Source organism: Halichoeres trimaculatus, unplaced genomic scaffold, assembly GCF_033239565.1.
Source record: "Halichoeres trimaculatus isolate MK-OKI-2021-1 unplaced genomic scaffold, fHalTri1.1 fHalTri1_scaffold_22, whole genome shotgun sequence".
Classification (NCBI taxonomy): Eukaryota; Metazoa; Chordata; class Actinopteri; order Labriformes; family Labridae; genus Halichoeres; species Halichoeres trimaculatus.
This window is the reverse complement of record NW_027437200.1, coordinates 23,044,548-23,056,346: the sequence shown is the minus strand read 5'-3', so window position 1 is coordinate 23,056,346 and position 11,799 is coordinate 23,044,548. Positions and strand designations below refer to the sequence as shown.

General features: G+C 47.1%; 1 protein-coding gene across 1 annotated transcript in view; it reads right to left on the bottom strand.

The window, feature by feature from the left end:
- Positions 1-293: 293 nt before the first annotated feature.
- The window catches only part of LOC141811084 (ephrin type-B receptor 4b-like), an 18,916-nt gene continuing 7,410 nt past the window's right edge, over positions 294-11,799 (bottom strand). Inside the window, exons 5-21 of the mRNA XM_074698985.1 lie at positions 11,765-11,799; positions 10,314-10,469; positions 9,569-9,717; positions 8,885-9,089; positions 8,621-8,748; positions 8,352-8,517; positions 7,351-7,447; positions 6,681-6,739; positions 6,486-6,599; positions 5,565-5,812; positions 5,319-5,465; positions 5,169-5,237; positions 4,849-4,892; positions 4,610-4,715; positions 4,324-4,517; positions 3,539-3,697; positions 294-3,448 (exon numbers count right to left, since the gene is read on the bottom strand). The exon at positions 11,765-11,799 is cut by the window's right edge and continues 128 nt beyond it. Coding sequence (XP_074555086.1) covers positions 3,343-3,448; positions 3,539-3,697; positions 4,324-4,517; positions 4,610-4,715; positions 4,849-4,892; positions 5,169-5,237; positions 5,319-5,465; positions 5,565-5,812; positions 6,486-6,599; positions 6,681-6,739; positions 7,351-7,447; positions 8,352-8,517; positions 8,621-8,748; positions 8,885-9,089; positions 9,569-9,717; positions 10,314-10,469; positions 11,765-11,799 — 2,182 coding nt within the window. The 3' untranslated portion in view covers positions 294-3,342. The remainder of the gene's footprint in view (positions 3,449-3,538; positions 3,698-4,323; positions 4,518-4,609; positions 4,716-4,848; positions 4,893-5,168; positions 5,238-5,318; positions 5,466-5,564; positions 5,813-6,485; positions 6,600-6,680; positions 6,740-7,350; positions 7,448-8,351; positions 8,518-8,620; positions 8,749-8,884; positions 9,090-9,568; positions 9,718-10,313; positions 10,470-11,764) is intronic.

Genomic DNA, 11,799 nt, shown 5'->3' with positions numbered 1-11,799 from the left:
TGGCTGGTCCTCCTGGTTTAGTATGTGTTATTCAGACAGTTTTGGTTTGCTCTTTGACGTCCTCCATTTCAGACGACATTACATCAGTCTGTGAACATCTGATCTGTCGTTAGCTTGTTTGGTTAGCTTGTTTGGTTAGCTTGTTTGGTTAGCTTGGTGTCTTTCAGCAGCAGACAGAAGAGGCTAAACTCTTTCAGGGAAGCTGTGAGATGATGTTTATTAGTGTTTGAGATCCAAAGGCTTTAAAACCCGGGGAACACATCACAGTTTTCTCTTCACACAATAAAAATGACTTCATGATCTTTTCCTCATCTTTGGTCCCTCCCCCTCCTCCTCCTCCTCCTCTTCCTCACACAGCTGTGAAATATAAGACCTCTCTTTTGGTTTCTTTACATAATAAAGCCACAGTTCCTCCTGAAATGTAAAGTATAAAACACGATCTCTGACTCTGCATAAAAACATGATGACAATAAAATATCAGGTACAAAAAAGTGCTAAAATACAAACAGTTCTACTCTTTGTTCGGTTATTCTTCCTCAAAGCTGAAACGGTTCCCACACTCAGGGATCAACACCTTCAAACCAGTTCAGCATCACGTTCCCAACCTGCTCGGATTACCACGACTGTGGTACAGACGTTAATCCAGAGGTTAGGTTTTTAACTTTTTTAACATTTTTCAGACTTTTTTGAAAATTCTGACCTGAATATAAAATACTGACTCTATTATCTCAGAACACTGACCTTAATCTGAGATTACCAACTCTAATCTCAGTATTTGACTTTGATCTTTCCAAATTACAGCTTCACAACCAAGACTCTAGTTTAACCCCAGTAGGGATGGGAACTGATAAGATTTTGTCAATACCGATTCCCTTATCAATTCCTGTTGTGAATTTTCTTGGTACAAAAAGTATCTTTACAGGTTTTCTGTGTCAACAACATTTAATTGAGTTTTAACTGTCAGTGAATAAAATGTAATTGGTCCCTGGGTCTGGATATTTCTGGGCATAATTAAACAGAAACTGGTATAAAATGCACACAATGTGACGTTGATGTTCTGTGTTGTAATATATTAATAATTCAAGTAGGCCATCTAGTGTCTCAAAGTGGTTATAGCAATAGTTTAAGTCGTTTGGAACCTTTCTGTAGTTATGAAGTCAGCCGTTAGCCTTTCATTAGCCTGTTAGTTGATGTGATATGTTTCTATGATGAAAGTTTAAATTCTATTCTGAAGCTGAAGTTATACTGATGTATGCTAACTGCTAGCATATCAATGCAGTTTGCCATATACGTTAGCATCAAGCTTGTGCGTTTTTGTTATTTTGGTAAATAAGGTGATTTATACCATGTTGAATGTTCTGAATATGAATCTCCTGAGAGAGAGTGATGTACATTTCTTTATGAAGTCAGTTCTTCAGGAAAACTTCAAGCTGAAAATTCTGAATTGAATGGAAACGTTATCTAACTGCTAAGCTAAGCTAGCTGCAGCAGACTAGTCGACATAAGGCCCGGCGGCTCCAGCACAATGTAAAGAATTGATAAGGGATTCATTAAGCACAAAGGCTAACGATATCAATGGATTGAAACATTTCTTATCGATTTTCAACAGGAACCGGTTTTCAGTTCCCAGATTCCCATCCCTAAACCCCAGACTTTTGACTTTAATCCCAGATTATTGACTGTAATCTTAGAATACTGAATTTAATCTCTGAATTCCGATCTTTTGTTTTCTCAAACTAAAACCTGAGGTTAATTGTGTTTTTTTTAATTTTGACTTTAGTCTCAGAATACTGACTTAAATCTCTACATTCATATTTTAATCTCCGAGTTCCTCCTTTAATCTCAGATTTCAGACTCTACTCTCAAAATCTATCGTAAGACTTTAGGATTTTTTAAATTCTGAATTTAATCTCAAACTAACATCTTTATTCTCACTGATTTACATATTTATTTTGACTTTTTTCCTCCAATTACTTAGATTAAAATCAGATTTTTACATTTTTAAGAATTGTACTTTTTAAAAAGTAATTTTTTGAATAATCTCGATTCCTCTTTAATCTCAGAATTCTCTTCTGAGTCACATTTGTTTCCTTCAGAATATTTTTTGTGCCTTTTCTACCCCCAAAAAACGTCCGTATCCCCTTCGTACTTAAACAAACCGGCTTGTCATGGCAGATTAATTTGTTCTGGAAGGTGAAACTAAAACTTTTCTCAAAAAGTTTTAGTACCTTTGTTGCACAGATTGATGTGCATTCAGAGCAGAAAATGATGAGTGTTGTTCGTAACGGGACGGGTTTCAGGTTTATGATCCATCAGTGTAGGAACGTTTCAGGATTAAGGCTCATTAAAAACACACCCGGTTCTTTCTTTACGGTTTAGGCACCACGGTTCAGGAAGCTCAAAGTCTTTTTGAAGAGTTCCTCAGTGGGTTCAAAGTGTTCAACAAAGTCTTTTTAAAGCCTCCAGGTGCTCCTCAGACTTTCATCACTGGGGAGTCTGGATTTAACTGTGAGGACGTCAGAGACAGGAGCTCCAAACAAGAAGGTACCTCAAAGATTCCCTCAAAACGTCCACTGCTGCTTCGTGAGTCAGTCCCAGAGTCTCCCTCATTGATTCTGGGGAAAAGGACTCTGAAATATTTGTAAAACATGTTGAAGAGTCAGAAAATAAATCCACAAAGACCATCTCCACGTCCCTCAGGGAGACAGACACCTGTTCTTGGAGCTCACCGAGTGGTCCATTTGGAATATTTGGTCCAGAACATCCAGTAAAGTTTCCTCAGGACAAAGTTTCATTCAAAGCCTGAATATTCCTGACAGAGTACGACAGTCATCCACAGAACTTAATGTTCCCCTCAGAGACCTCCTGGACTTTGTAGATCCTCCAGATCCAGGCAGTCGTTCGGACCACAGACTCCTTAAAGAGCGACTGGAAGCAAGGGGGTGAGTCCACAACCTGCTTCGAGTCCCACGTCTGAGATCTTCACAACATCTCGTATCCAATAAGAGCGTCTGCTGAACTCAAAGCATGTCCGCTTACATCATCACAGTGCTTCATGCTGATTGGTTGGTTCGTGAAGTGGAGTGTAGGTTTTCCTGAGCAGTGATTGGCTGGTTTGGTCATAAACGGGCATCCTGAGTGTTGAACAAGTTGCTCCAAAGACTGTCCTTTGTTCTGATTGGTCAGATTGGTAAGGTAGGCGGAGTCAAACATGAAGCGTTCAGAGCTCAGAGGTGGGTTTTTACGAGCTTCCTCAGAGTCACTCAGCTCTCTGTGAGGGGGAAGGCTCAGCTTTGTCCTGAGTGTTGAAGGTTTTGGACATTTTGGCAGCGCTGTGATTGGTCAGTACAGCAGGGTGGGCGGGGCTTTGTGTATCCTGAGTGTCTGAATGGAGGAGAGGATTTTCTTCTGATGTCCAGCGAGGGTCACGCCCACTCTGAGCAGGTCTCTGTGGGAACAAACACAGAGTAACGTCACAGATTATAAAAACACAACCTCTCAGATAATGTGACCTCTCAGGTTTGTTGTTCTTTCTCACTCGGTGTTGAGCTGGGAGACGATGTCCAGGCTGCTGAAGCCCGCCTGCAGGAAGCTCTGCTCGTATCGCTCCATCTTTATGGCTCGGAGCCACTCGGAGACCGAACCACATGCTGAGAGAGGAGGGGGGATCCGCTGGTCCAACAGAGGCTGGGACGGACTGAGAGGCAGACGGATTGATAAACAGAATGAGACTGAGAGGCTGTAAACATCGACTCAGAGGAGCGTCTGTAAAATGTTAGCCGACCTCCTGACCTCCCTCCAGCCTTGGAGTAACCTGAGACCTCAGTCCAGGTCAGACCTTCAACCCGAAGGTGAGCCGGCCTCTCGGCGGTGGGCTCACCTGCTGGGGGAGTTCAGAGGGCTGACACGCTCACTTTAAAAACTCAAAGTTTGAACCTCTTTCTCAGCTTCTTTCAGTCTTTACTTCTTAACTTTAAATATTTCTGAGGTAAAGTCAGGAGATCCAGCTCAGAGGAATCTCCCAGAATGCACCAGGGGGATTACATTTCTGATCCAGTCTGGGGGGCTTCATAAAAACTGTGTATTTGTTTTTGTTGGTTCTCTTCACTCAGGAATGCGAAGGCTGCACCTGCTCATGTAAACAGCTGTCAATCACACAACTGGCCCCGCCCCCTGCACACATATACAAAACCACACATCCTAAACATCTACACAACAGACCGACTTCTGACCTCTGACCCCCAGCAGCTGGTGCATGAATTACATTCCAACCCTGACCCCCCTCCCCCAAATATCTTGTACTGAGGACTTAAGGAGACTCACCTCGGGCCCTCAGGGTGCGTCACCTTCAGGGAGGCAGGGTTTCGGATCAGCCTGTCAAGTGAGGCCACGACGTCGCAGAACCTCGGCCGGTTGGCCCGTTCCTTCTGCCAGCAGTCCAGCATGAGGGCGTGCAGGGAGGCGGGGCACTCGGGGGGCGGGGGGAGCCGGTAGTCCTGCTCGATGGCGTTGATCACCTAAGTGTTCAAAAAGAAATGATTACATCACTCAATACTGTTTCCATGGTTACGTTGTATGTCCCAAAATGAGTTTGATCCGTTTCTCTTACGTCCTGGTTGCTCATGTCCCAGTAAGGCCGCTCTCCGTATGACATCACCTCCCACATGACGATGCCGTAACTCCATGCGTCACTCGCTGACGTGAACTTCCTGTAGGTCAACAAACAACTCCTCAGGTTAGCTGCTCAAATATCCTTAAATAAATCGCTTTTATTTATCTTTGTGAGATTAGAAACAAAAACTCTTTAATTATCTCTTAGAGAGCTGCAGTACCAACACTCACCTGTAGGCGATGGCCTCTGGAGCCGTCCAGCGAATGGGAATCTTCCCTCCCTGAGAGGAAACAGGTGGTTAGCTTACGGATGTACGTACAAAAAAAAGGCTGGAGGATTTCTAAAGACAGTTTTTATGACTCAAAGAGAAAACCAGAGGACCGATAACGGGACCCTGAGGGACGCCAGGATCAGGCGCCAACCTCACTGTGAGTATCCGGTGAGTTACACATTCACAGAACTTAGCTTCAGCTAGCTTAGCTTTCAAATACACTTCAGTCAGTCTTAGAGGTTGATTAGCTAGCATGCTGGTTAGCATTATTAGCAATTGGCTCACCAGGGAGCTAGTGTACGTGGGGTCAGAGGAGTTCTCAGTCAGGAACCGGCTCAAGCCAAAGTCTGACACCTGAAAACAAACACAGGCTGTCAGAGCAGGATCACACACACAGACAGACAGGTGGGCAGGCAGACAGGTAGACAGTCTCACCTTACAGACCAGGTTGGAGTTAACCAGGATGTTTCGAGCTGCCAGGTCTCTGTGGACGAAGCTCATGTCAGACAGATACTTCATCCCCGCCGCGATCCCACGCAGCATCCCCACCAGCTGGATGGTGGTGAACTGTCCGTCGTTCATCTGCAGCGAGACGGGTCCACAGAGAGACAGACAGTGAGGCAGACAGGTAGGCACAGAGACAGGTGGGCACACAGACACTGACAGAGCAGCCTGTCTCACCCTCAGGAAGCTGTCGAGCGCTCCGTTCTCCATGAACTCGGTGAGGATCATGACGGGACAGGAAGTAGTGATGACGCCCTCCAGGTGGATGATGTTCGGGTGCTGGAACTGACCCATGATGGACGCTTCGGACAGGAAGTCCCGCCTCTGCTTCTCCGTGTAGCCGCCTTTTAGAGTCTTGATGGCGACGTAGTTCTCCTTCCTGCCCGGCACCCTGAGCCGGCCTCGGCACACCTCCCCAAATTCACCTGGACGGGGACACCAGAGGGTTCTGTCAGACCACCAGAGGACCGAGACCTGAACCCTGAGGGACCCCTCACTCCAACAAGAAGCATGTGTTCAAACCAGAGAGGTGTGCTGTCCCTTTAAGACTCATTACCACATACCAACACCTCTACACCTCATACATCTGTGTGTGTGTGTGTGTGTGTGTGTGTGTGTGTGTGTGTATGTGTGTGAGGCTGGTTTGGTCCTGTGCTAACTGCTATCATGTTTCCTCTGACTAATGCCATCACCAGAGTGCACTACTGTTACAGTGGCTGCACACACACACACAAACACACACACACACACACACACACACACACACACACACACACACACACACACACACACACACACACACACACACACACACACACCAGTGTTTACTTTAATAAAACAGGATTGATGCAGCAGCACAGATCTGATGTGGTGTTTTTAGAGCTTCTCCTGACGATGGGAAAACGAATGTTCTCCTCTCAGGGAGGTCAAAGGTCACCGCCTCATCTGGCAGGCATTACAAAATAAAAGTCCCCCTAACACCCACTGGAATTTTTCTATCGAGGAAGAAAAATAAAAGCTGTATCTGAGCTCTAACGTCATCTCTGTGAGGTTTGGGCTCAGACAGAAAAGTTCCTGCTTCCTGAAAAGGTTCCTCACCTGCTCCGATCACCTCCTCGATCTTCACGAAGGACGCCTCGATCTCTTTGGCGAATTCCCTCACAGCCTCGTTTGGGTCCTCGTAGGTAAAGGGGTCTATGTACACCTTCATCGCTGCAAAAACATCATCGTTACCATCGTCATCATCATTGTTAGAGGAGAAAAGATGCTGCGACCTGATTGGCTGACACTCACTCTGACCCATCTGGTAGTGACCGCTCTTATCGTGTAAGTCCAGGTCCCTGGATCTCCTCCTGAGACAGGCAGAAAGACGGACGGGTCTTTAGTTTTTCAGCAGCTGCAGGATTCTTTATTTCCCGTGAGGCACACACACACACACACACACAATACCATGAACACACACACACACACACACACTCCTATCTTCTCTTTCTCTCAGGAATGTTATTATCTCTCGCTATCTCCCTCTCAGAGTGTCGAGTTTCTCCGTCTTAATATAGTCGACGTGTCCCACCCTGCTGTGTGTGTGTGTGTGTGTGTGTGTGTGTGTGAGTGTGTGTGTGTGTGTGTGTGTGTGTGTGTGTGTGTGTGTGTAGTTATAGTGTGTGTGTGTGTGTGAACCTGAGGTCAGTGTTTCATTGTTCTGTCGAGACCAGCAGGGAGGGAGCATCCTGAAAACACGCGCACACACACACACACACACACACACACACACACACACACACACACACACACACACACACACACACACACACACACACACACACACACACACACACACACACACACACACACTCGGGCCTCTTCCACAGAGCTGTGTGTTGTGGATGCTGCGTTCAGATTATTATTAACTCTGCTCAGAGTCGTCGGCGGGGTTTAGGTGCGGTGAGGTAACACCTCTTACCGGTAACAGTAGAGCGCGACCATCGCTATGGCGACGAGCAGCAGTATCCCCATGGAAACCAGGACCCCCGTCAACACCAGCTGAGAGTGACCCACACCTTCAAAACAAACAAAAAAACAAACAAACATCAGTTCACTGCTTTAATAATGTCTGTGATCTTAATGTCTCTAAAGGTTCCTGGTTCCTTCAATAGTTCCTTATTCCCCCTAAAAGGATCCTGGCTCTCTTAGAAGTTCCTTGCCTGTTTCCTTAAAACGTTTCTGTTTCTTCCACATTTTTCTCTCCTCAAAGGGTTCCTAGAGACTCTACAGGTGACCTGGTTCTTCCAAAGGGTTCTCGCTCCCTCTAAAGGTTCCCTCCTGCCTTTGGGGTCCAGGTGTCATTAACTGTACCTGTTCACAGTGAGTGAGTCGACACCAGATAAGAAGAACTAACAGCAGTAACGGTACCTAAAGGTTCCTTGTTTCTCTAAAGATCCTTCTTCAATTTAAGGCTCTTCATTAGTTCATATGGTTCCTCCCCTAAGGTTCCTCCTAAAAGTGTTTGGTTCCCCTTGAGTTCCTTTAAATATTCCTGGGTTTTCTTGAGCTTCTTACTGTTGCGGTTCCTCCTGGTTTTTTTTTAATTTCTGTTTTTTTTTTTAAGTTCTCGGTTCAACCAAAAAGTTCCTGGTTTACTGTGCAGAGTCCTCAGCTGAACTAGTTCCTGGTTCCTCCTGGGATAACCAGTTTAACTACAAGTTCCGGGTTCTGGTTCCTTCATGAGTTCCTTGATACATTTAATCCCAGTTTCCTCTTAAAGACACATAGTTCTTCTAAAGGTTCCTGGTTCCTTGGAAATGTTTCTGTCAAGGGGATCAGCCTTGGAGGAACATTTGGAAACTTGGTGATCCAAGATTGTTTCAGTGGTTTAGAAACTGTCACTGAATTAGTTCAGGAACCTTTAAAGAAAAGGTTCCAGGTTACAGCGGACCACATGTGACTGACAGGCAGACATCTTACCATCAGGCAGCGTGTTGAAGCTGCTCGCCGTGCCGAACGATCCGTACCCGGCCTGAGAGCGAGCCCGGACCTGAACCTGGAACTGCACCGCTCGCTGCAGCCCCGACAGAACCACAGAGGAAGTTCTGCTGGTCGTGTACTGCCACTGCCCCGCCTCCTCGCCCTCCTGATGATGTAATCATGACATCAGAGGTTACAGCACTGAAAACAACCCTGAGTGTGTTTGTGTGTGTGTGTGTGTGTGTGTGTGTGTGTGTGTGTGTGTGTACCTTGGGGCTGTAGCGGAGCTGGTAGTCCAGGATCTGGTAATGACCCTGCAGAACCGGAACGTTCCACTCCAGAGACAGACTGCTCTCTGAGGCCGCCACCCTCCTCAGGCCGGACACTGGAGGGGGGACTGTACACACACACACACACACACACACACACACACACACACACACACACACACAGTCAGAACTATCTACACGTCCAATCAGATCACACAGCCCCTCCAGGTGAAGGGCATTCTGGGTAACGTAGTGTCACTGTACCGTCTTTGCTGGTGGTGACGTTGACTCTGTCAGAGGCCGGCTCTGATTGGCTGAGAGCAGAGACCCCGTTCAGGGATTGGACGGTGAAGATGTACTTGGTGTGTGGGCGGAGTCCCCAGATGACCACGCGGCGTTGGGTCAGCCCGTGCTGTGCTGGTCGGTACAGGATGCTGTCATCACAGGGAACACAGGAACCAGCCAATCCCTGAGGAGGAGAGCAGAGGGGGCGGGGTCAGGGACTGATACTGGTCTGAGTGGGAAAACTGGACTGTGGGGTAAAGGTTCTGGTTCTACTGGTCCTGACTGGTGGGACTTAACTGGTCATGGTGGTCTCTGGTTACATTGTCAAACTGGACCAGCTGGATCTGGTCTAACTGGTTCGACTGGTCTAATCGATCTTGTTCCACTGGTTTTGAGTTGTATTAACTGGTTTAACTGGTCTTGGTACTTCCAGTCTACAAGGACTAGCTCTGTTGAGTTCTGGTCTCGATGGTCCAGATCTGACTGGGCTTGCTAACCAGTCTCAGTGGTCTTATGGGCTCGTGGGTCCGTCCTGGTCTAACTGGTCTCAGCTGTCTCTTCTTTCAGGTTTCAAACAACTACTACTAACGACTACCCATCTGGTCTAACAGGTGTGGGTGGTTTTTCTGTTCCTGCTGGTCCTCCTGGTCTTGCTGGTCTTACCCTGTTCACTGACGTGGGCCCACAGCGGGAGCAGAGGACTCTGTAGCTCAGGTCTCCACGTCCTCCTCGGTCCAGAGGCTCGCTCCACTCCAGGGTCACTGAGGTGTCGTTGATCTGACTCACGATGGAGCGAGGAGCTGAGGGGGGGCCTGGGGGGAGGAGGAGGAGAGGGGTCAAAGGTCAGAGGTCAAACACCAAGCGAGTCTGGACTCAGTCCGACCCTGAGTCCAGACTCTGAGGCGGGACGGTGCCCAGGAACAGGTCTGGAGGCAGAAATGATTCTCTGCTGCGAAAACAAACGGTTTCAAAGCGTTGGATCAGACAGAGTGATGGATAAAACACACACACACACACACACACACACACACACACACACACACACACACAGGTAATGAGCCCATTAATTTGGCCTAATTGTCGTTGCCTGGGGCCGTGTAGTTAAAGGGGCGTGTGTAGCTGCTGGCAGACGGTCTAATGGAGCTGCTGTGTGTGTGTGTGTGTGTGTGTGTGTGTGTGTGTGTGTGTGTGTGTGGTCAGGATGTATTTATGAGCTTTAAACAGAGTTAGATGTGTGTGATATGTTAGAATAATATTTTATTGACTTGAAGAAACGGATGATGATGATGATGATGATGATGTCACAGTGATGTCATAAGGGTCTGTAATTGTTGAAGGTAAAGAAGAGTAAAAAAAAGAAAGGTGTTAACCATCCCTTTAAGAAGTGGACTAAGAGAGACGGTCTTACGGGAGCAGGCAGCGTGAGGCGGGTCAGAGTCGGCTCGGTGGTATCCATGGTGACAGGGACAGTAGGAGGAGCCGGGAATCCGTGTGTCGCTATTGGTCGGACACGAGCTGCAGCCGCCTGGTCCTGACCCCGCCTTAAACTGACCTGACGGACAGGCTGCAGGGGCACAGAGACAGGATCAGGGTTAGACTGGGTTTATGAAGGGGGGGGGGGGGTCCAGGTGAGACTAAAATGACAACACAGGTAAACAAACAAACAAACAAACAAACAAACAAACATCTTTAGAATTAACACATCAGCAGTTTAGATACTAGAATAAACCCTATTCTAACTCTAGACTCAGTGTGTGTGTGTGTGTGTGTGTGTGTGTGCGTGTGTGTGTGTGTGTGTGTGGTTGTGTGTGTTTTCAGGTTTGGACAGGAAAGGGAACATCACAGGGAGACAATAAGAGACAGGAAGAGACCTTGACTTTGGCAGGATGTGGAAAGTGCTGCCATGATGTCATCGACGCCATCTCCCGCCAAGAGCGCGCACGCACACACACACTCAAACATACACACACACACACACACACACACATACAGAGGCAGCTCTTTGCAGAAGTTAACCTCTGACCTCTTCACTCAACCAGGCTTTTACTCCAACCTCCCCTCTCTGTGTTTAAGTGTGTGTGTGGGTGTGTGTGTGTGTGTGTGTCCATGGGGGTTCACCAGAACCAGAGACCCCCCCCCCGTCCCTCTTGCCCTGCTGATGTCGCCGCTGCAGCACTTCCTGGTTGCAGTCAGCTGACCTCTGACCTTACAGAGAATAACAGGAAGCTTGGACAACCAAACGGACTCATTCTGCTTTCGTCTGACAACACACACACACACACACACACACACACACACACACTCTAAAACAGGAGTGATGTCAGAGGAGAGGAATGGTCAGAAGAATGTACAGTGTGCTAACGCTACCGAATAATTCATTAAGAGATTATTCTGATGATTAATCGATAAGAATGCGATTAATCGATTAATCAATCGATTAATCGAAGAAGCTCAGCGATTTTTTTTCAATCAAATACAGTCATACTAAGAGATCAGATCACAGCTTTATCCTCCTCTTCCTCTGCTCCTCCTCTCCGTCACACTGTCTCTAATCTTCTGTTTACTTGTGTGTGTGTGTGTGTGTGTGTGTGTGTGTGTGTGTGTGTGTGTGTGTGTGTGTGTGTGTGTGTGTGAACAGAAAGAATTTTAAGTGCTGATAAACGACCCTCCTCTTCTCACACTGGAAGCTTTTACTTTGTAAAACAAATGACAGTCAGGTCAGCAAGTCTCAACGAGTCTAAACCTGTCCCAGGTCTCAGGTTCAGGTCCCAGGATTCAGGTCTCGGGTGTCTGGAGGTTCAGGTCTGAGACGGGTCCCAACAAGTCAGGGAAAAGGCTTTTATTTTGAAACTTTCTCACCTCGACAGCGCACGTCGCTCACGCCGGCCTCGTAC